This window comes from Lissotriton helveticus, chromosome 11 (assembly GCF_964261635.1).
Source record: "Lissotriton helveticus chromosome 11, aLisHel1.1, whole genome shotgun sequence".
Lineage (NCBI taxonomy): Eukaryota > Metazoa > Chordata > Amphibia > Caudata > Salamandridae > Lissotriton > Lissotriton helveticus.
Genome location: NC_136072.1, coordinates 355,122,435 through 355,145,609, shown reverse-complemented (window position 1 = coordinate 355,145,609; position 23,175 = coordinate 355,122,435). Strand labels below are relative to the sequence as shown.

At 45.7% G+C, this 23,175-nt stretch overlaps 1 protein-coding gene across 1 annotated transcript in view; it reads right to left on the bottom strand.

Moving 5' to 3' along the window:
- Positions 1-5,003: 5,003 nt before the first annotated feature.
- Positions 5,004-23,175, bottom strand: part of LOC144791111 (aquaporin-12-like) — a 136,164-nt gene continuing 117,992 nt past the window's right edge. The window contains exons 2-3 of the mRNA XM_078665777.1: positions 20,843-20,959; positions 5,004-10,232 (exon numbers count right to left, since the gene is read on the bottom strand). Of these exons, the coding sequence (XP_078521903.1) occupies positions 10,033-10,232; positions 20,843-20,959 (317 nt within the window). The 3' untranslated portion in view covers positions 5,004-10,032. The remainder of the gene's footprint in view (positions 10,233-20,842; positions 20,960-23,175) is intronic.

The following is a 23,175-nucleotide window of genomic DNA, read 5'->3' as shown; positions in this document are numbered from 1 at the left end:
AGATTTCTCTATTTTGTAATAGTGGAATTCTTGTGTTACAGCGTTTGCTGCTGGAAAGTTTATCCATGAATAGAATACCTCTGTCTGCCGATATTCATGGGCCTCTACCACGAATATGACTGTACCACCTCGTGATGTCAGTCCATTTTCTATAAGTTTAATAGTTATAGTTCTTCTTATATTTGCCGGAATGAGTATAACGTTCGGGTCGTTTTCTTGGAGACTTGTGTCATCTGCTAGGAGTTGAGCTGCTATTCTAGCTGCCTCCCTTTCGTCTTCACTTTCAGTCATTTTACTGCAGGAAAGTTTTGTTGCAGATCAAGTTTCAAGGGAAACAAAGATTAGGTGCACAATATTTTGGAACACTGTATCCTTCAACTTTGATTAGGAACACCGGAGCTGGATTTTCTCGGCTGGAGAAAAAGACAGCGTCTTTCTCAGTGCGTCAAAAGGGATGGGCGGCGTCCGTGGGCTCTCGCATCAGCTGGGCTCTCGGGCAAGTAGATAGCCGCTCTGCCCCAAACCACCATGTATTTGCTTAAGGCAACGTTGGTATATTTATACCTGAAAGGTGCCGGATTTGACGAAAGGTTGGATATAAGACGTCAATAAAGATGTCACTAAGAACTGGCCGTTCTTTCAGTGCTCACAGGAGTTCTAGGACAAATCAAAAGAGGAGCATGGGGATTTCCCAGGTTGCTGGAGCTTTGTTTTGTTTAAAGAACGCGTTGTACTTTCTAGGAGTCTGGGGAAGTAGCCTCGCTTAATTTGGACTGCATGGGCTACGACTAAATATGGATATGATTCTTATGCCTTTATAAGGATATTATTTATTATAGCCATACAAGGGTATAAATTAGGAATATTGAATTAGGGTCCTACATAGAAATACAACAAACTAACATACAATCCTAGTACAACACATACAATGGGACAAAGGGTCCAAATTACTGAGAGACAAGTTGCAAAAAATGGTCACAAATTGTGCACTGACTTTTCTGACCTGTCCCTAATTTTAGAATGCTACCTGTGTACTATATCACATTTCAAAATCCCTTGCTGTGGTGGGTGACAGAACGATCTGCCTAATGAATATTAATGAGGTATGTCACTATTTGAAACCCCAGGTGATCAGCTACAAGCACAGTTATGGTGGCCTTCAAGAAACAGCAGTCAACCTTCTCTGTGTTTGTATTCCCAAACTGGAAAGTTTTCTCCTTTGAAATATCTGTATCTGAATAATGGTTTACGACTGCACTTGTGGCTGCAAACCTTTGATATATATACCATTGTGGCTCACATTTAGGAGTGGGCACATGTTTCAATCCACTCCTATAGTGTAATGCGAACTGGATTGCAAAAACCTTTCTGTTAGACCTGGTACCATTGGCGTGGGTCTCCCTTCCATTTTTTTGCTGTTGCCTCATGTATTTTTGCTGGTGTTAGATGCTTTGGGCACAGTGCCACTGCTGTCCAGTGTCACAGTGCAAGTCCCCCTATTGTAAATTGATGTATTAATCAGTGGTTCCATGTTTGGCTATTTGGTTTACTTGTCAGACCCTAGTCTAGTGCACTGAGTGTGCCCAGGGCGTGTAAATCCAAATGCTGCTGGTGGGCTTTCAGCACTGGTTGTGCCACCCACAGAAGCAGCCTTGTAAAATGTGTCTAAGGTCTGCCATTGCAGAGCCTGCGTGAAGTCTGGTACTGTCATGCTGACTGGGCAAGTGCACCCACTTGCCAGTCTCTAAACCTTCCCTTTTCTTCATATCAGTCACCCCTATGGTAGGCCCAAGGGCAGGGTGCATTGTAAGTATAAGGTAGGACAAGCTCTGATGTGTGTGGCATATCCTAATAGTGAATTACAGCCAGTTTCGTTTTTCATTATTGCAAGGCTACATGTTCTCCATAGGCCAGAACGGGCTGTTAGAAGTATTACATCTTATAATCCTAACTGATTCAGAGGACATGGTAGAAATTCGAGTTTAGTATGCCTGAACTTAGCATGATAAAGTACATCTTTTAGTGAAGTTGGTTTTAACTTTCTGTGTTTGCAAACGCCACTTTTAGAAAGTAGGTATTTGCTTGGCTAACCTTTCAAGCCTGCCTCTGCTAGGTTGTATATTCCTTTGTCTGGTTTTGTGAGTGACAGGGCTGGGGGATTCCAAGAGACAGGATGGGTCAGCCCAGTGGTGAATAGAGAGATCTGCATCTAGATGGGAGGTAGGAGTTGCACCTGAAACTTGAATAGGGCTGTACATGCCTATCACAATGCTGACTTCACCTCCTGGGGAGCGACTGATGGCTCTGCCCTGCACACTGAAAGAAGAGAAGTAGTCCTGTAAACAAAGTGCTCCAGGACTGTACTTGTCTTCCACAATGCTGGCTCCACCTCCTGTGGGGCGTCTGACGTGCCTGCCCTGCACTGTGAAAGGAAAGGAGAAGTCTGGTCAACATAGTGCTTCAGAACTGGTTTGGACTGGGCAAAGGCCCCTCTCCCCTCAGAGAACAAAGGATTTTGGGGTTTAAATATTGGGACCCTGATCCCATGAAATTAGATCACTTTTGGACTATAAGAAGAAACCTTTACTGAGGAGAGGAACCTGAAGAAACTGAGGAGTGACTATTCCCAAGCTGAAGTGCTACTTGGGGGATTGGCCTGCAGTGGTTGCTTTACTGCCAAAGGAAGGAGAAAGGAACTTTGTGTACTTTGCTTTCAACTTGTGAAGGATCTCCAAGGGCGTGGAAAAGAGCTTGCCTCCTGCTGAATTCTCAGGGACAACAGACTTCAACCCCCAGCTCCCCAGAGTTCTTTGGAAGTGCCTGCTGCTGTTTTGGGCCTTCTGAGGGACTGCGTGTTGCAAGGAGCTGGAAGCGCGACTCAACGAGAAGAAGCATGTCGCCGTCACTGGGCCTGTCGCCGCAACTCCAAAGGAGGGTGTCGCCACTGGAACTGCTGCACTGCACCGCATTGAAGAAAAGCGTGCCTCAACGATGAGGAAGCGTGTCGCCGTCGCTGCTGCTGCCATCCCAACTCCGAAGGAGGGTGTCGCCGCTTTAGCTGTCGCATTGCACCGCATCGAGAGAAGAGTCTCGCAACAAGGTCGTAGCGTGTCGCCTTCGCTGTGCCTGCCGTCGCAACTCCGAAGGATTGTGTCGCCGCTGGAACTGTCACACTGCACCGCATCGAAGAAGAGCACCTCGCATCCCTGAGAAGCACGCCGCCGTCAGAGCTGCTGACTTCGCATCGTGGATGTCGCCGCTGTAGTTGTCGCATCCTGCGGAAGCTTAACGCATCATGGGAGAAGAGTGTCGCCGCTGGAGCTGCTACCGTCGCAGCGCGGAACAAGGGTGTCACCGCTGCAGTCCACGCACTGAACCGAGAACTTCTCACATCCCCCGAGAAGCGTGCCGCATGTGGAAGATCTTCACGTCGTTATTTCTTTGCACCTGAACTTTGCCTCATTTCCCTCGCTGCGACATTGCTTGTTGTGGAAGCGCAACGCAACATAAGGTACATTGACGCAAAGTGTTGCATCTTAAGAAATGAACTAAGCTAAATCTACCATCTTAAAGTAACAGTATTGTGTATTTTTGTCGTTTATGGTCTTGTGGTAAATCTATATAAAGTATACTTATTTTTGATATAAAAACCTTCTGTGGTGTCCATTTGTAGTGTTGTCACTGGGTTACTGTATGTGGTCACAAATGCTTTACACACTGCCTCTGAGATAAGCCTGTCTGCTCATGCCAAGCTACCAAGGGGGTGAGCAGGGGTTATTTAGGAGTGTAATCCCATTATCCTGACTAAAGGCAAGGGTCCCTATTTGTCACAAGTACCTACCTGTGTCAACTAGAGACCCCCAAATCTAACACTTTCTTGTGAATCAAAGTCATTTGGGTTTAGTAGAAATCCATGTTACACTCAAAAACCTTGCAATTTTGCGAATTGCAGGGTTGCTACTACAAAATTGTACATCAGGCCCACAAAGAGGTGAATAAATTTGCTGAAGGTGTACCCAGAACAAAAATGCCTCCGGGGGAGCATTTAAAACAGCATTTAGTTATGAATGGGTAATTGGCAGGAGAATTCCCCACATCATCACTGTAAACAATTGATGTATGATAGAAATTGATTAGTTTAAGTAGACAGGTGGATGTGTGAAGGGTTAGAGCTTGGTGTAGGAGATGTCAAACAGAACAGCTATGTCTTACCCGTTCAGTGAGTCAATATTTTTTCAAGACAAACATTTTATTCCTGTTACTTCTACTTCACAGCTCCATGCAGCTTTATTGTCAGTTTAATATTTGATGTCACTGCTTTCTCCTCAGTTTTATAGGGGGAAACCAGAAGCCTGAGTTAGCTCTGAAGCTATGGGCTAACTTTTCATCAGCATTTATAGCGCCTCTTTCTTTCCAACAATGAATGTCTTCCAAGTGAACGCTAGAAGACCTGGGCCCTCCTAGACAAAGTTATTCTCCCTGACAAGGGCAGTTTCTCCATTAGGGCTCAGGGGCTGCACCCCATTTGAATTCCTACACATTTACATACAAACATAATAAATAGAGTGATTTGTTTAGAGATATGATCGTATCTTTAAACAAATCAATCTATTTAAGTCTGGGCTGTCTGTTTCAGGCTGCCTGCTCCGCCTCGTTCTGAACCAGGAGACATAAGCCAGGCAGTAAATCAACTTTCTACAATGTGACGCAGGATGCAGGGCTTTCTGTGGTAATGCCCTTCATTGCTATTGTGGACTGTGGTGTTATGCACTCTACAGGCCCGGTACATGATCAGCGTCATGGTTTCGGGTGTCGCTGACTTCATCCCTCGGAAAGGAAACAAGGGAACCCTACCCACTGGGAGCCTGGGTGAAGACTTTTACAAGAAACAATGGCTCCTGTGGGTAAATAAGAACTAGTTCTGGTAAGGATAACGCACAATGGCAATGAGGGTGATTGAATTAGATGTCAAAAAAGGGAACTTAATATACACGATGCGAATGTCTTGGTCATTTATGAAATTATTTATCAAAAGTTTACAAAGAATTTTTGTAGCATTATAAACACATATGCAATCAAGTAAGTGATGGTGTGTCCCAGGTGAATTTTAACAAAAAAGAACCTAAACTGCTAAGGTGAAACATAATATTGTGTAGATAACATAAGGTTTCTGGTGTACATTTCAGTTAGAAAGAGACAACCTAATTGTAGGTATAAGCAATTTGAGGTACAGCAGTTGAAGTGTATAGACAACTGTGGAGAAAGGTCTGTCTCTTTATCTCGGTCGATGACGTTTCAACCTGAATAGGGTATCAGGTCTCTTCAGGACTGTTCAATAAGGGGCACCTGTAATGGGTTTGCCTTGCTTGTGGAGCGTGCAAATGTGGCACCGTGAGGTAAGGGTGAATTAAAAAACGTACAGGGATCCCGTCGGGGACCCCTGCTGAGGGTGTGCAGTAAGCCGGCAAACGCGATGGAATGTAGGTCTGCAGATCCGTTGATAATTAATGACGGGGTATCGGAGGAGAGGCACAGCACAGGAACCACACGAGGGCGCTCCTGGTAATGGTATGCTTGGCGATAGGGATAAATGGAGTCTTTCAAAGCAATGACCTGTTGCTCAGACGATGCTGGCTCTTAGTGATGATGCATGGTATAAGGATGATACCGACGATGTGTCCACTCCTCCATGCACAGTAACAATGGACTGTGGTGTTATGCACTCTACAGGCCCGTGACATGATCAGCGTCATGGTTTCGGGTGTCGCCGACTTCATCCCTGCATGATTTCAGACGTCCGTCATTCACAGGCAAAAAATCCCACCCTTTCGTCATACGTAGGAGTGGATGTAAGCACGTGTGATTTGGCGACTTGTTCTCAGTAATGGTAAGTGTTTAAAAGCTAATCTCTAGTGTTATGTATATTGTGCTTAGACCCCTCGTAAAGCTAACCTACTCCACTGTGAAACCCTAAGTCCTGACTGCACGTCGCTGGCCCCGTTAGAACTGGAGCTCCAACATTTGTTCCCCCGAGAAATAGATCCAAAAGACGAGCAGTCCAGCCAGGATTCTTGTTCCCTTGTGAAGTTAATCCAAATATCCGAGTTCACGGCAAAGTGAAAAATATGTGCTTACAGTGGACAGTTCTCTGATGTATGATGGTTTCCAACAAGTTAGATAAGATGTCCTCATGGGTTTCACTGTTTATTCAAGACCAACATTGGCCCTACAAAGATCCAGTGGGGATGATCTGGGAGTCACAGCCAGAGAGATTTGTGAGTGATCCTTCACCACTACATTTCAATCGTGGATGAAGAGGTACATGAAATAATAGTAGGAATATGGGCCACCATAGAGCAAACATTTTGATGTTTGTGGCTGTCTTAACTCTTCACCCACTTTTGAAGGGAGGAGACTGGTGTGGGGAAATAGCTTTGTGCAATATTAAAATTATTATTGGAGAGGACAATAAATCTAATAAACAATAAGTATTTTGAGACATTTTTTGTGCACATTTGCTACCAGGTCACCAATGTTAGTACCATGCTCAAGCTGAAAACTTGGAAGACTTAGGGCATGAGCTAAATGTCATGCCTTTCACCAACAGTGTTGTACTACGCCAATGGTAGTGCTGGCCTCAACCTCACCCCTATGTTACAGCACATCTCAGAATTCAAGGCTGAAAAAAAACAATGGCCTCTCATTTACAGAACAGACTCCATTGTCCCCACTGTTGAGCAGACCAGGTAAATCCCTGGCAATAGCAGACAAACAGACCCAATCCCTTCCTTGCAGAATGGCTGCAAGGCTTGGGAACAAAATGTGGCATAACAGTAATTATGCCATGCCAATTTTCACCTCCCTTTTGCTCCTGTGCCCCTATTGCCAGTGCCCTCAAGACAGTGTGCTCAGGTCACAGCCCTGGTCCCATGACCTGTGCCCCTTTATCACTGTGCCTGCGCATTATCCTCATGTCAGTGGAACAGCCCCAAAGTCTGTGCCAGAGTCCCAATGTGCGTGTGTCTGTCACTTAAGCAGTGAGTCTACCAGTGTATGACATAATAACTGGCCCTATCTTCATGCCCCTAAGGTAACCCTGATACCAAAAACAAGGTTTGATTTACGAACAATGAATGTTAAAAATGTTAAGGCACTGCACTCAGCGATTTAGTTCCTGTCTTATTTCACATGCTTTACTTAATCTTGCCTTCCCCATGAGATAGCTTTTTTTATGTTATTGTTTATCTGTATTTTTTTCTGTGCATACTTTGAGCCATGCCGGGTGTTTATGAGGAGCTTAGATTGAGCACGCCGGCACTAAGGCTGAAGCCAAACAAAATGTCTGTCAGTGGGTTGGCCTCTCTGCATAGCATACAGAACAATATTTATGTATTCCATTTGCAACTGAAATTCTGTTTAAATGATTGTGAAGGGGGTACTCAGATGTCAAAATATTTGTACGGGAAAATAAAGTGCTTAACTTTGAGGGAGTGCAGTGTGTGTTTGGGGGCAGTGAAGTGAGGGAGATGCGAGGAAGTGCATTCTGGAAAAGTGAAGAGGGTGCTGAAGAGGAAAGAGAGGTGGTTGAAGATGTTTAAATGGACAAGATATGCAGAGAAAAAGAGGATACATATCTAACAAAGCGCACATAACTGAAGGCCAAAGAGAACATAGCTGAAGGCCAAAACTCCTTCCAAAGGCCCCAATGCTATTGAATTCACAGACTCACAATTTCATAATTGAAACATTTCCAACGTTAAATATTTATAACAAATCCTTGCTGTTACTCATATATCTTACAGCTAACAACCATTAACAAAGCCAATCATACTGACAGGTTTTAGGTGTATGTCAGTTGTCATTTATCTGGATGCATTTACATCTCAGAGAGAAACCAAAATACTGGTCAGGTGGCACACTATGGGAATCACAAAAATGTATTTGACATGTCCCTTTATAGAAACCCCCTACTTTTTTCATCCCACTTACAGACCTGCCTGCACATAATTATATTTAAGTGATTGCAGCCAGCAGCAGTGGGTGCTTCCTGAAGCCTGGTTGGAGCATTTGTTTTCCAAAGTTAATGCTGCATGCAGTGCAAGACACTGAGAAAGCATACAATTTAAAGGGTAAAAGTTGTCAAGTTTAACAATTGACACATTACAGTAACTGTTAAACATATTAATACAGTAAGATATGGGGCAGTTTTTAATGTGTTAAATATTTCAAGACTATACGTCCCAATTCCTTTATAAACCTTGCTTTATCACAGAATTCATTTGCTTTAAAATGCACCATTTGCCAATCTTTTTTTTCAATTTGTCCTCAGTAGAGGGACCCACCCTGCACCCCAGGTTAGTCCATTAGACTTGTTTGTGCCACTCACTATGTAAAAGTCATGCCCAACATTTACGCTCCACCACTTTCAAATGGTAAAACACCTTTACAACGAAACTTTCATTCCGCATACCATCACTCCGCATACCATCACAACGATAGTACCATTACTCCGCAATACTTTTAAAACGCATACCATTATATCTAATATGCTTTTATCACGCATGCTTTTACAACTAAATTCGTTGTAAATGCATGAATGGTAAAAGTATATGTTTTTTATATTTAAGTTTAAGGTAAGTATATGGTTTTAGTTTGGGGTGTTGGGGTATATGTTTTAGGGGTTCAGGGTATATGTTTTAGGGGTTCAGGGGTATTTTAAGGGTGGGTTTGGATTATAGGGTTGGTTTTGGGGTGCTTGGGTATTTTTAGGGTTAAGGGGTAGGTTTAGGTTGTAGGATGTAGGGGGTTTTATTAGGGTTCAGGGTGGGTTTGGGGTTATGGGGTACAGGGGTATTTTTAGGGTTCAGGGATAGGTTTGGGTTTTGGGGTACAGGGGTATTTTAGGGTTCAGGGGTAGGTATGGGTTTTGGGTACAGGGGTATTTTAGGGTTCAGGGGTATGTTTGGGTTTTGGGGTATGGGTATTTTAGGGTTCAGGGGTAGGTTTGGGTTTTGGGGTACAGGGGTATTTTTAGGGTTCAGGGGTAGGTTAGTGTTTGGAGGTACAGGGGTATTTTAGGGTTCAGGGGTAGGTTTGGGTTTTGGGGTACAGGGGTATTTTAGGGTTCAGGGGTAGGTTTGGGGTTTGGGGTACAGGGGTATTTTAGCGTTCAGGGGTAGGTTTGGGTTTTGGGGTACAGTGGTATTTTAGGGTTCAGGGGTAGGTTTGGGTTTTGGAGTACAGGGGTATTTTTAGGGTTGAGGGATAGGTTTGGGTTTTGGGGTACAGGGGTATTTTTAGGGTTGAGGGATAGGTTTGGGTTTTGGGGTACAGGGGTATTTTAGGGTTCAGGGGTGGGTTTGGGTTTTGGGGTACAGGGGTATTTTTAGGGTTCAGGGGTAGGTTTGGGTTTTGAGGTACAGGGGTATTTTAGGGTTCAGGAGTAGTTTTGGGGTTTGGGGTACAGGGGTATTTACTACGTTTATAACGTCACCACACATGCTTTTGCGTTGTAAAGGCATGCGTGGTAAAGTTTTATGTGGGGTAATAGATTGCGGAGTGATGGTACTGCGGACTAATGACTCATGCGTTGTAATAAATGCGAGTCATGGTATGCGGGATAAAAGTTTGCGGAATTTCGTCATATATTCCTTTCAAATATCACCAGCTGCCACTGCTCCCTGCTTTTTTACTTTTCAGGTAGCTGAGTTGAAGTGTTGCACCCATTGAGACGTAAACACGTTGGCTCCCCAGTAGGCCTGCAATATCTGGGACACATCATTACAGGTAACAGAGGCGTGACAGTTCACAGTTCACGGCCACAGAGACAGTCTCTGAATGCTTCTCAAAATGTTTCATCAATAATGGAGAGTCCTCAGTCCAGATTGTACAATAGGGACCATCCTTTCCTACTTCTTTAAAATGCATCCCTCACTCTGAATCTACGGTTGTTAGATAGCAGAGATTTGTAATACTCTGCCCCTTAGCATCGTCATCCAGGGTGAGCAGGACTCGCCAGATGGAAAATGAGCATCACTCCGTTCTGTGCCCAAGGTCTGGCGTGCTCTTTGGTTGCCCCCTCTTTGGAGCCTGCGGGCCCTTGGCTTCATCCTGTTTCGAGGAAGCTGCTTTCCCCTTTGGAGTACGGTACTTGCTTTTCGGGTTGTAGAGAAGGTTTCTCTTGAACAGTCGTGGGATGTTGCCGTGATAAAGGAAGATGGCAATCACCATTCCTGAAAAAAGATGAGTAAATTGAGTTAAGACAACAAAGGGGTGAAGTTTTCTTACATTGCACCCAGCACTCTTTGACACTGTGACCCTCCATGAACGGTATTCTAGCTATTTGTCTTCATTTTGTTCCGCCCACAACTACTTGAAAGTGTAAAATAAACAAAATATTCCAACAAAAACATCAAACAACAGAATGTGTTTTTTTTCCCATTTTGCTTAAAACTGCATTGTAACCTGTCATGTCGCACACTTCCCCCGCTCCCCAAGGAATTGGAGGACCCAGGTAGGTGTTTACAATCTCTTTGTTCTTTGTGCTATCGTGGTCGTAAGCACGTCTCCTACTTCCCTGGTCTCCTCGAACTCCACGTCCCCTTCCCTGACCGGATGTGGTGTCCGGTGGCCGACCCCTCCCTTTGGTCTTGTGCAGAGTCCTAGCGATCTGTGCCCCTCGATATGACATAATCTAGGGAAAAATAAGCAAATTATCTATTTGAATTCCATTTGCAGCCATTGTAAATCTGCAGGTACAACTGTGGAATACCAATAGCTAAAGGTCACAGTGTGCCCAAGCTGCATCCTATTGGACTAGGGTATTAAGAAATAATACCACACATTGGCAGTAACAGGGAGGAGCTAGGAGCTAAAAGCAGCAATTTAAAACGTTTTTCTGCTAGTCCCACACTGCAGAGTATGCAAGTACGGCAGACATTAGGTGGGGGTTGGGGTTCCTACAGCACAGGAACCCAGTCCTCCAACAAGCGACCTTTAGCATTTGAGTTACCTACCATCTTACATTTCCACCAACTGGGGTTATAAGGCTTCCAATTGTTGTCTCAGTTGGCCCCCTGCTTGTCCACCGTCCTTGTCTCGTACTTCTGCCATCTGAGGCCACCTCTCTGTATTCCACTACAGTTGTGCAGGCAGCTTCACTGCACGACTCTCCTTGCTTCTCTATGCTCCCGCCGGGATTCGTCGCTCTTGCAGCCATTCCTCTGGGCTGGCGATGTGTTGGCCCGGGTACCGTAGTCACTTGGGTCGCAGGGTCTGCATTTAGCGCAGCCCTGCTACCCACACTACAAGAGTTTGCAGCAGCATATCTGAACCAGAAGTTAGGAAAATATTTTCTTCCTTCTTGAAGTCAATCTCTTCTTGGGCCATAAGCAATGTCAATGATATAAGTGAGGGCCGACCTGTATTTGTACTGGTAATGACTAACCTTGTAAACAGCTCTTTATCCATTGTTGATATCCCCCCAGGCCCAAAATCATGCTATTATTACACCCATTTTAAGGACATCAACTGCACATCTCAGGAGGGGAACATCGTTTACAACGAAACTTTAACCCCGTACTACCATTACAACGCAGGAATTACAACGAAAGTCGTTACAGCGACTTTCACTGGAGGGCGCTGTTGGATAGGAAATAGTTTAATTTTCTATCCAACACCTCCCCTACTATCCACGGGGACTGAAATTGGAACAGAAAATTAAACTATTCCACTATCCAGCGCCCCCCAACGCAAGTCGTTGTAACGACTTGCGTTGTAATCCCCGCGTTGTAAAGGCATGCGGGGTAAAAGCATGCGTTGAAACGACATACATCCATCTCAGGATTATGACGAATCATAGACCAGATGTAGCCCCTGTGCTGCCAAGGTAATTGAAACTGTCGCCACCTGCCAATTCATTGGAGACCAATGCATTCCTCAGTGACCTCCAATCTGACTTTAGGTCAAGAAGCAGCATTGAAACAACCTTACTAAACATAAAGGAACTATGCATGGCCTCTGTTCAGGGCAATCCCTATGACGTGATACTTCTTGATGTCTCTGCTGCACTCAACACCATAGACCATCAGGTACTCATTCAAAGACTGACTACCACAGTGGGTTTTAGTGGTACAGCACTGGCATGGTTCACATAATTCACACACAACTGTACCCATAAGGTTAAAATGTAGGATTAAAGAAGGGCGCAAGTTCATTCTCACTTGTAGCTCCCAGTCTAGTGATTCGAGGAGTGTCACAATAACCACAATAGCGTGCAAAAAAGAGGCAATTGAGAGTGTTACAGCCGGTACTTATCGCTATGGGTGCAGCTGCAGGCAACTTCCATCCGCTGCACCCCAGTGTTGAACGTGTGGAGGATAGGGCACACGCGTTCGGGGATTAACATGTATAATGTTACGTATTGTCTAAATGTGGAGAACCTGTGTGGCAGTGGAAAGGTCACAATGGATAGGCACGTGCGTGTGACCCCTGTCGTCCGTAAAAACATTCCTGCTATCTTTGAGTATAAAAAAGTACAAGCCTTTGGCTCAAACAGGGGAGAAACACAAAACAGCTGAGCTGACCGAAGGCTCATTAAATGGAAAGTCATGGGACCCCCCCGACGGTTATTGTCGATATCAGACATCTTGAAATTCACCATATCAAAAAGTCACGAGAACCAGGGCTTTAAGGGGGATGAGAAAACCAGGGTCCTCTCAAAGGGGCGTGTCTAAGGTAATTAAGGGCGTGGTTTACAAAACACGTAAGCTAAAAATGTGCTTAGCAACTTGTATTTTGCCGTTTCTTTCATTGCATCCAGTTAGATATATGATGCAACAAGTCTATCCAATGCCATGAAATAGGTCAGAATGGAACAATAAAAAAGTTACAGAAGTAAATCAAAAGGCAGTATAAAACACTACGTGATGCCAAAGGCTGTAATGTAAAAATGTACAAAAGCATAAGCACGGAGGACCCACAAGGACCACAAGTGAAGGGAAGTCTGGGGGAAATTATGACCACCATGCAGAAGGTGTGCACTCACGCAGATGGCAGCATGGGTTTTTGTGGAGATCTCTCTGTTGGCATGGGCATTGACGTGACGTGTCTGTGCGGGTCTTTTACCGCAAAGAACATTCAGTTGTATCACTTGCGCATTGCGTCTTTGGTCATGGGTTTGTGCCTTCTGGTTGTGGGAATCCATGTTCCGCGAGCTCTAAATGTAACTGTTACTCCCAGTGACATCAATGATGCTGTAACCTGAGACCGCTTTCACGAATGGGGCACATCAAAGCCACTGTGCCTTTGACTTGCATGCTTCTGAGTTTTCGCGCCATACCGCAGTCTCAGCAGGGCGCGGGCTTTATGGCTTTCTCGGAGCAAGGGGTGCCGCGCTCACCGGGTGAATGCATTAGTCAGTGTCAGCGGAGGACCGGTAGTGATACAAATTACGGCGCCTACCGAAAACGAGTTTGTTTCCCTAACACATATTTTGATGGCGTTTTGAAGTATGGTCGGAAATGCTCTTCTCAATCTGCCGAGTACATTCTGTGAAATTAGGTAGAACTTACTTCCAAATAAAAAAAAAAAGCAGCTGGCATTACAATGGATGGACATGTGGTCCGTCGGCTTAAACTGCCGACTCTGGTGCTGGAAACCAGGGTTCGAGCCTCGAGGTCGCGTCCACATCCTGTGATTCTGGGCAAATCACTTAATCTCCCCGTGCCTGAATGTGTAATGTAAATGATGTGAGCATCGATGACACCATCAAGACTATGCGCACAATCCACTCCGGCTCTCCGTCTGACCCATTCCGCACCACGTCTTCAACAGAGCAAGCAGCTCCATCGAACCCCACCTACGAAACATCATCAATCTCTCCCTCAAGACTGCGACCTTCCAAGAGATCTGGAAACAAGCCAAGATCAACGCCCTACTCAAAAAACCTAAGGCAGACCCAAGAGACCTCAAGAACTTCCGGCCCATCTCTCTGCTCCCCTTCCCGGCCAAGCTAACAGACAGCTAACCCGATACCTCGAAGAAAACATAATCCTGGACCCTTCCCAGTCAGGGTTTCACAGCAACCACAGCACCGAGACTGCCCTCATCGCCGCCACCGACGACATCAGGACTCTGCTGGACAATGGCGAGACCGCAGCACTCATCCTCCTAGACCTCTCTGCTGCCTTCGACACCGTCTGACACCGCACACTACGCGCACGCCTCCACGCCGCAGGCATCGAGACAAGGCTCTGGATTGGACCACCGCCTTACTCTCCGGCAGAACCCAGAGCGTCTGCCTCCCCCCATTCTGTTCCAAAGCCTCCGAGATCATCTGCGGCGTACCCCAGGGATCCTCCCTCAGCCCGACGCTGTTCAACATTACATGGCCCCGCTCGCACACATAGCCCGACAGCGCGACCTCAACATAATCTCCTATGCCGACGAAACTCAGCTGATCCTCTCCCTCACCAAGGACCACACCACCGCCAAAGCCAACCTCCACGAAGGAATGAAGGCCATCGCCGACTGGATGAAGACCAGCTGTCTGAAGCTGAACTCGGACAAGACGGAGGTCCTCATCCTCTGCTCCAACCCTTCAGCCTGGGACGACTCCTGGTGGCCAACGGCACTGGGGGCCGCCCCGACACCCAGCGACCACGCACGCAACCTAGGAATCATCCTCGACTCAACGCTCTCAATGACCAAGCAAGTCAACGCCGTCTCCTCCTCCTGCTTCAACACCCTCCGCATACTCCGCAAGAGCTACAGATGGATCCCGACAGATACAAAAAAGACAGTCACCCAGGCCCTCGTCAGCAGCAGACTCGACTACGGAAACGCCCTCTACGTTGGAGCACCGAACAAGCTCATCAAACGACTACGGCACCTCCAAAATGCCTCGGTACGACTGATCCTCGACATACCACGCCACGGCCACATCACCCCCCACCTGAGAAACCTGCACTGGCTCCCCGTCAACAAGAGGATATCCTTCAAGCTCCTCATCCACGCACACAAGGTACTCCACAAGACCGGCCCAGCCTACCTCAACAGACGGCTCTCCTTCTACATCCCCAACCGCCAGCTACGCTCTGCCGACCTCTCACTCGCCACTGTTCCACGCATCTGAAGAACAACCACCGGTGGGAGATTCTTCTCCCACCTCGCAGCCAAGACATGGAACACGCTTCCACTGAGCCTACGACAGACCCGAGACCTGCTGACCTTCAGGAGGATACTCAAGACCTGGCTATTCGATCAGTAGCGGCCCCCCCCCAGCGCCTTGAGACCCTCGCGGGTATGCAGTGCGCTTCACAAATGATTGATTGATTGATTGATTGATTGAAATACGGTGCTGATGTAAATCGCTCCAATACCTTCGGGTGGAGTTTGCGCTACATAAAATATGCACAAAAAAATATATAAATGGGCTTCTTTCGGTTGCCAGCTCCCGGTGAAGCATTCACTAAGTTCAGCAGGCAGAATAGGCTGAAGTAAACACTGTCAGGTTCTGTTATATCAGGAGCTCTTTTAAACCAGCAGCAAATCACGGCGCCTACCGAAAAGGAGCTTATTTCCATGACACGTATTTTGATGCCATTTTGAAGAGTGGTCGGAGATGCTTTGCTATAGATTGTGGCATCTTGATAATTTCGACAAGTGGAAATGGTCTTCTCTGAACACTCAATGTGTCTGTTTTTTATGTTTTCTTTCTCTATTTTACTCAAATGATAGGGTTTAGGGCCTTCTGGGCCTAGGGGCTCAGTGGTCTTATGCTTTCAATGCAGGGGCCTGTGTTGACCGCATGGTCGCTGGTTCATATCCTGGCAGTTCCTCGTTGGGTAACAATAAATAGCTGTGATTCAGCACCAAGATGCCTCTGGGTGAACATGCGCTTTACAACTACACAGGCCAAAAACGTCCTTGCAGTCTATTTACAATAAGCATTTTTACCAGTGCCACTGCTTGGTTATGCTAGCATCCTGTGATCCTGGGCACATCACTTACTAACCCGGTGCCTGTATGTAATATGTTTAATGCACCTAGTACCCTGGCAAAACACTGTTGCTCTCCTGGTTGGCAATTAATGCGTCCAACATTTTGGGGGCATAGGTCCACTTCAAGTAAAGGGAAAAAGGGGGCTCCTGGGGTCTAACCATTATGTTGGCAGATGGTGTGGGAGGCAGAGGTTGCGCAGTATTGGAATTCTGCTGCGCTATTTTATACTCTTGAAACAAAAATGTTTTAATAGCTGCAATGCAGGATGGGTAATAAAGGATGTAACAGACTTTGTGCCACAACAACGGAAAGGCATTCCAAATATGCAGGGTGATGATTCAAAGGTGGGATTTAAGCATTGGTGTCTGTTGTAGAGTGGGCTTACATAGCTCATGCTAGGGGAAGAGCATGTTCAGAGAGCACATGAATTACAGCTGTTGTACCAGGAAACTGCTTATGGTTTTATAAAAATGTACTTTCTACTTCAGACATAAGTGTGCCTTCAAGGTGGAGACCCCCAAAACATTGACTGCTTGTTTTCTTTTCCTTTATATGCTAGTGGGAGGCACATTGCGCGGACATGGCAGTAACATGGTCTCCGGACGGCAACTGGCAGGGACTTAAGGATGGCCGACATATCAATACCAGCACACCGGGTGGTGGAGTAAAGGCTACGGGAAACAAGTCAAATCTCAGTGTTGGTCCTAAGGTAGCAGGTACGCTGGTAACGCCATTAAGTCATGTGAAGTGCAACAACATATCAGAGAGGGGAAGCCTAGCCGCAAAGGTAGCTCCTTGAGAGCTCTCAAGCACAACAATGGAGGTTCAGCGACTGAATGGACACTAGGAGGGGGTCGTATTAAAGTGTGCAGTGGGTTGGCAGGGAGGGGGGACCGGCCTGCCGGTGTCCTCCACTCTACTGACCCTAACTCGCCACTTGTGGACTGAGATGGATCTTGGGGAAGCTGCCTGTGTTCAGGTACCCCGGAGGGCCGGTGCGTTATGAGGTGCCCTAGTTTTCAAGTAATGGAACTGTTTGCTGTGTCTGCCATTTAAATAACATGAGAGCAGACAATGCTGGGGGTAGATCCAGTGGAGTCTTGCTTCAGATTTAATATGATTGGCAGGGCTGAGCGCCCTGGCAGTACTAACATCAGCCGTTTGTCACTGAGTTTTCAGTATGTTCTGGCCCAATACTCCTGCCAGGGGCAATGTCAGCTGTTTGTCACTGATTATCAGTATGTTCTGTTCCAATACGCCTGTCATGGGCAATGGTGGTTAACTTTCTCCAGGGTAAACAGGTCCGGCTAGAGTTGTGGTGGTCAGTTCAGTATTACCCACATACCTATGCTGACACCTGGGGTGATAGCAACGGGGGTGAACAGATTCCCATTATTAATCGGTAGTCTCTCATTGGGTTTTCCTGGTCCTACTAGTAAAGTACATCGCTTTGTAGCGAGTTAGTACTCTTGATAAAGAGTAAAACAATAACAGTATGGGAAGGGAATCCTCATAGTTTATTATTAGGAGTCTCCTGGGATCACGTATCCCGGTGGCAGCGCTTCCTTTGTGCAACATTGAGGGTAGGTGCCCAATCTGCTTCTACTCCAATGCCCACTATTCAAACTTAAGTGTTGGTTGTGCACAGGGTGGGCTATATCTGACGCTTATTAAGATCTGCCAGGGGGTCAATGCGGTATGCAGTGCATGTAGTTGGTGTAGTGGTCAGAATCATTTTTCAGCAAACTTCCTGCAGGAACGGGCAGGTATGCCTCGGGTGGAACCTGGGGGAAAGCTGTTGTGAGACAGGGCCTACTGGCATGCTGCGGGCAGCGGACGTTTTACAAGGTATGTTCTCCACTTTTGGTGGGCAAAATAGGCATGTGGTTAAGTTATCCCGCATATGTTCCAGGGTATGCCATTTATGATCGGGTATATTCCCCACTAAGGGTGGAGTGTATGGGCATGTGGTGAAGTTATCCTGCATATTTTCCGGTGTAGGTCATTTATACACCATCAGGGATGTCCTGATGGGAACCTAAGAGGTTGTTGCAAAGCGGGGCCTGATGGCACACTGTGCATAGCGAATGCAAATGCTAATTAGGACCCTGGGGAAGGCTGTTGCAAGGCAGGGCCTACCGGCATACTGCGCTCAGTAGACGTTTCAAGAGGTATGTTCTACATTAATGGTGAAGGATATAAACATATGGTAAATGTATCCCGCATATTTTCCAGTGTAGGCAATTTACACACCAGCAGTGTAAGCAAATTACACACCAGCAGGAATGTTCTGATGGGAACCTGAGAAAGGTGGTTGCAAAGCAGGGCCTAGTGGCACTCTGGGCACAGCAAATGTAAATGCTGCTTATAATCAGGCGAGGGATCTGTATAGAAAATGGGGGAAGGCTGTGGCAAGGCAGTGCCTACCGGCATGCTGCACTCAGCGGGCGTTTCAACAGGTATGCTCTCCATTAATGGTGAAGGACATAGACATATGATAATTTCATACCGCATATTTTCCGGTACTTACCGTTTATAAACAGGTAAAGGAGGTCCAGGTGGGACACATCGGATGTCACATTAATAGGTGCGGGATGTTCTGGAAATAGAACAGTAAACAGACGAGGGTGTCTACTTGAGACTCAGGGAGAGGCTTAAAAGCTGTTGCAAGGCAGGGTCTGCCGGCATGCTGCGCTCACCAGACGTGTCAAATAATATATTCTCCACTGGTGGGAGAGGAAATATGCATGGGGTTAAGTTGTCCCGTATATTTTCTGGTGTATGCATTTATTCTAGTCAGGATTTTGGCGTTGTTCTGTAACAATAACGTATGTCTGTAGGCAAAAGGCAGCTGTGGTGGAGCATAGTCAGCGTCTGGCGGGGAGGGCAGGTGCGCCGGGGAACTTCCCACCCTGTGGCAGAGCGCTGACAGTTAACAACAAAGATGGATGCACAACAATGGAGGTGCAGCCATTCCATGAACCCCAGGAGGGGGTAGATTCCACATTTGCCGTGGGTCGGCGGGGAGGCGGGACTGACCTGCCGGTAGTCTTGGACTCGACTGCCCTAACCCATGACGTATGGACTGAGAGCAATCTTGGGGAGGCTGCCTGTGGGCAGGTACCCCGGTTGGCCGGTGCGTTATGCGGTGCCCTGGATCTCAAGTAGTGCAACTGTTGGCTGTGGCGCGTTGGGGCCTGCCGGCACAATGTGTGCAGCAGAGTGGAACATTGATGGCCGAGACGGCCAAGTTCAAATGTACGGCCAAGTTCTAGTGTACGGCCGAGTTAAAGTAAAAATGTAATGTCGTACTTAATTTCCTTACTGCCGTTAACAGCTAAAGTGTGATGCTGTGAATAATTCTTATATATCCAAGAAGGATACTTTACTTGGTAATGGTCTGTGATTAATTCCTTGGCTTGATGTGAATAAAAGGCTACGCCATGGACAACCTACCTTGATTCTGAGAGTTCTTGGGCGTAGTGGGGCTAAGGTGACAGACTTTGGGGAGGAGGGAATGTCACGTTGTGTGCAAACTATAACACAGGAATGAAAATGGCTTGATGCCCCATGTTTCATGTACCATGATTTCTAAGTTACATGGCAGAGGACAAAACATAACATAACATGAATGATGAAGCTGAGCCATATTGTCTATTGTTGCCATCTGTTTGTTAACAAAAAACGATAGAGATTACAAAAAAAAAGGGATGGAAATGGACTCAGCGACAGAACACATGCAGTTCACATTAATTTATTGTTATGTCTGATTGAAGCGTGTAAGCTTTGAGTGTTAGCTTCGTGGGAAGTGTTTGGCCAGCGTGTGTGTTGAGTAGTGGAATACACTCCCTATGTACCTGTGGTCGTATGGCTGTGTTAACAAGTGGACTAGAATGAAGAGGAGTGAGAGATAGTGCCATAGGGTGATAGTGCCATAGGGTTTTTTGCCTAGCATTATTGAAAGGAAATACGTCCTGTTTCTTGGTTGGATTTGAGCATCAGATAGGATTCGTTAGGAGTCCACCAATTACACGCAACCTGGGTGCATTTTCTATAAAGTACACCCAGTAGCACTAGAGCAGCCCACAGAGGTATAATGAATTAACAATAGCGATGGCCAGTGCTCTTTAGAGCCACCCATGAGCGACAAACAGTATTCGGGCATGAACTCCTTATATCCAGCTAAGCTAAATTATAGGATGAGCCAATTCAGAAGTACAGGGAAGCAACTCACTGAAATGCACTGGATACAGGCAACCATCGTAGTGATCTAAAGAGTCAACCCTAGATCGAGAGGAATGTAATCCATAGGCATGCACTTATTATAAGGGGCGTGGCTGTAGAACTATGTAGTGCACCAAAAAGTGACAAGAAATGTAATGCAAATGCAGGGAACACAGGCACAGTTTTTGTTATGGGCATTCACGAACATTTTGTAGTAACTTTAGATCATGTATCTGCACATGTTACTTTAATCTTAATAAAGTGAGGAAGTTCACCAATATTTTGAGTTATCTCCGTTTGTTCAAGGAAAAGACACACATTTGGAAACATGTTACCAAGAATCATGGACAATACTTCTTAGGGGAAAACTGAGTTTTTGGGTTGTTCCCTTGACATTAAAGGAGCAACGGTGACAAAGACGAGATATCAGACATGGGCCTGGTTTCTTGGTGATGTGCTTTTTATTTTCATACAGTCCACCTCTCATACATACAAAAAGCCTCTCTCCACACATGTCAATATTTACAAGTATTTTGTTAACAGTATCCCTGGTACCTAGATGTTCAAAGTGGGGAGGCAAGCAAGTGGAGTTAATGTAGCCATTCAAAACACTCACCTACAATTGGCCCCAAACAGTAAACCGTGATGTTTTCCAACAATGTTACCCCAGAGCAGTGAAACGTCAGGGTCAGTGCGAGGGTCGGGTTAAAGAAGGCTGCTGTGTAAGGTCCAGCTGCAAGGAACACAAAAATATTAGTCACCTGTCAGGGAAAAAGTGATGACGGAACCCAGTCTTCATGGTCCAACATGAAAATTATTTTACGACCATATCCTAAAATAAAATGTGCCCAACCGCTAACTCTGCTCTAGGGTTGCCGATGGAGATAATAACAGTGTGAACAATAACATTGTTGCTTTTGTATCAGATCACACTGAACCTGTCGTGTTCTAATTACAGGAGTAAAGAACCCCTCAAGCAGTCTGCATATGTGTACATTGGAAAGAAGTAATGCCAGATTCTAAAAATAGGAAAAAAGGGAGTGAACTGGAACCGAGAAATTTAAAGGAGCTTCCCCCAGAACACCATTACATTAAAATAAAAGGAAAGATTCATAAAAGCAAATAAAATATGTGTTGAAATATATATACAAAATTCTCCAGGGATATGAGACTGAGAGAGGAAAACTATAATCACCCAGAAATTGAATGAAAAAAAACTGTAAAATAATCAACTGTAAAGTAAAACAAGAAAATTCAAAAAACTAGGAAATCTGAAAAAGAACAAAACATTGATGTTCTAGCAACATTTCCAAAAATGACAAGAAAATGGAGAAGCAAGAAACAAAAAGAGAGGAATAAAAGCCATGCAAAATCAAATATGGAAGACCAAGTCAGCACAGAAGCAACTGAAAAGCTAATGTTAAACAGATCATTCAAATCCAAGTGAAAAATAAAATGCAATGAAGATCAGATCAGTAACCTACAACCCTCAGTATTTAACACATGAGCTGACATTACACAAAATGAAACAGGATAGTTCGAAGTAAACACCTCTGATAGCCAACAACTACCTATTTGAACAGAGATGACTGTAGAACGTCTAGGCTATATTGAAATAGACAAGTCCAAAGAGATTCACCAAAGAGAGTGATTGAACTACAAATATGGCCCTATTCAGAGCATAAACAAGGTCCTTAAACTTATCACAAAAATAAATACCACACACATCACAGAAATAACCAGGCTCTACTATTGTACCACCAAAGCAGGTGCAAATAATATTACACTGCTTTACCATGGCAACTAATTGACTCAAATGTACAGAAATCCCTGCACGCACCGGGACCAGTGAGGAGGCAGTAGAGGCAACTTTATAAACCAGCATGCTCTGTCGCAGTGCAGAACATGCTTTACCACTACAACTAGGGACTTTACCGTCCTGCGAGCTATGCGACAAGTGAGAAAGTGCCTTCAAAAAGCAGGACGCTCGCCCCCAGCACTGAATGCGCTTTACCACTGTTACTAGCAGATTCCAGGAATGTTGCAAAACCTGAAAGCCCTAGGATCTGCAAGGAGGCGCTTTCAAGAACCAGCCAGCTCTCCCGCAACTCTTTATGACTGTAACTAGAGGACTCCAATATTCAGCAAGCCCTGGGGCCAGTGAGGAGGCGGGGAGGGTAAGAGCCTTCATAAATCAGCACGCTCTTCCGCAGACTGGGACATGCTTTACTACTTCACCTTAGCTGACCCTAAGGTGAAGTAACTCCTGAAAGCCCTGGGACCAATGAGGAGGCATGTGAAGTATCTTCTTAAACCAGCATGCTCTTCTGCAGTGCAGGACATGTCCAGGCTGTGCCTGGACAAAGAATAAGCTCATCTTTGCCTGAACAAGGCCAGGCCACTCACTCCTCCCCTCTTTTGTCTACAATCCCCTCCCAAAATTCTTTAGGGACCAAGCAATGAGTAAGGGCAAAGCCATTGGCAACTTACGTACCTCACCCAATAGTTGCATTAACAACTGTTCCAGAAATACATTTATGTATGGTAGGTCTGCTGAACAAGGTAATCGAGCTTGGCGAGAGAAAGGGTTGCCCTAGTTGGGTCCACTGACAATAACGGTATTCTTGCTTGGATTCCCACTTCAGAGCCCTTAACAATGTGTGCAAGCAATGATAGCAACAGTTTTACCCTCCCACCCAGTAACCTTAGACCCCACCAATTGAGCGGGCAGTCAAGATAAAGAGAAAAGGGCAGAAACCATTTATCACATGCAATGTAGATGTTAACACTAATGGAGCAGAACCTTGCCAAGGCATTTGGCCTGGGTGCTCTAATGACAGAACTTTTTGAGCTGTTGTCAGTAAGACTGGTGCATATTGAGACCTCTCTCACTCAGTAGGAGACCTCCAGGACAACAGTACCAACAAAGACTACTGCATCACTTGCTTT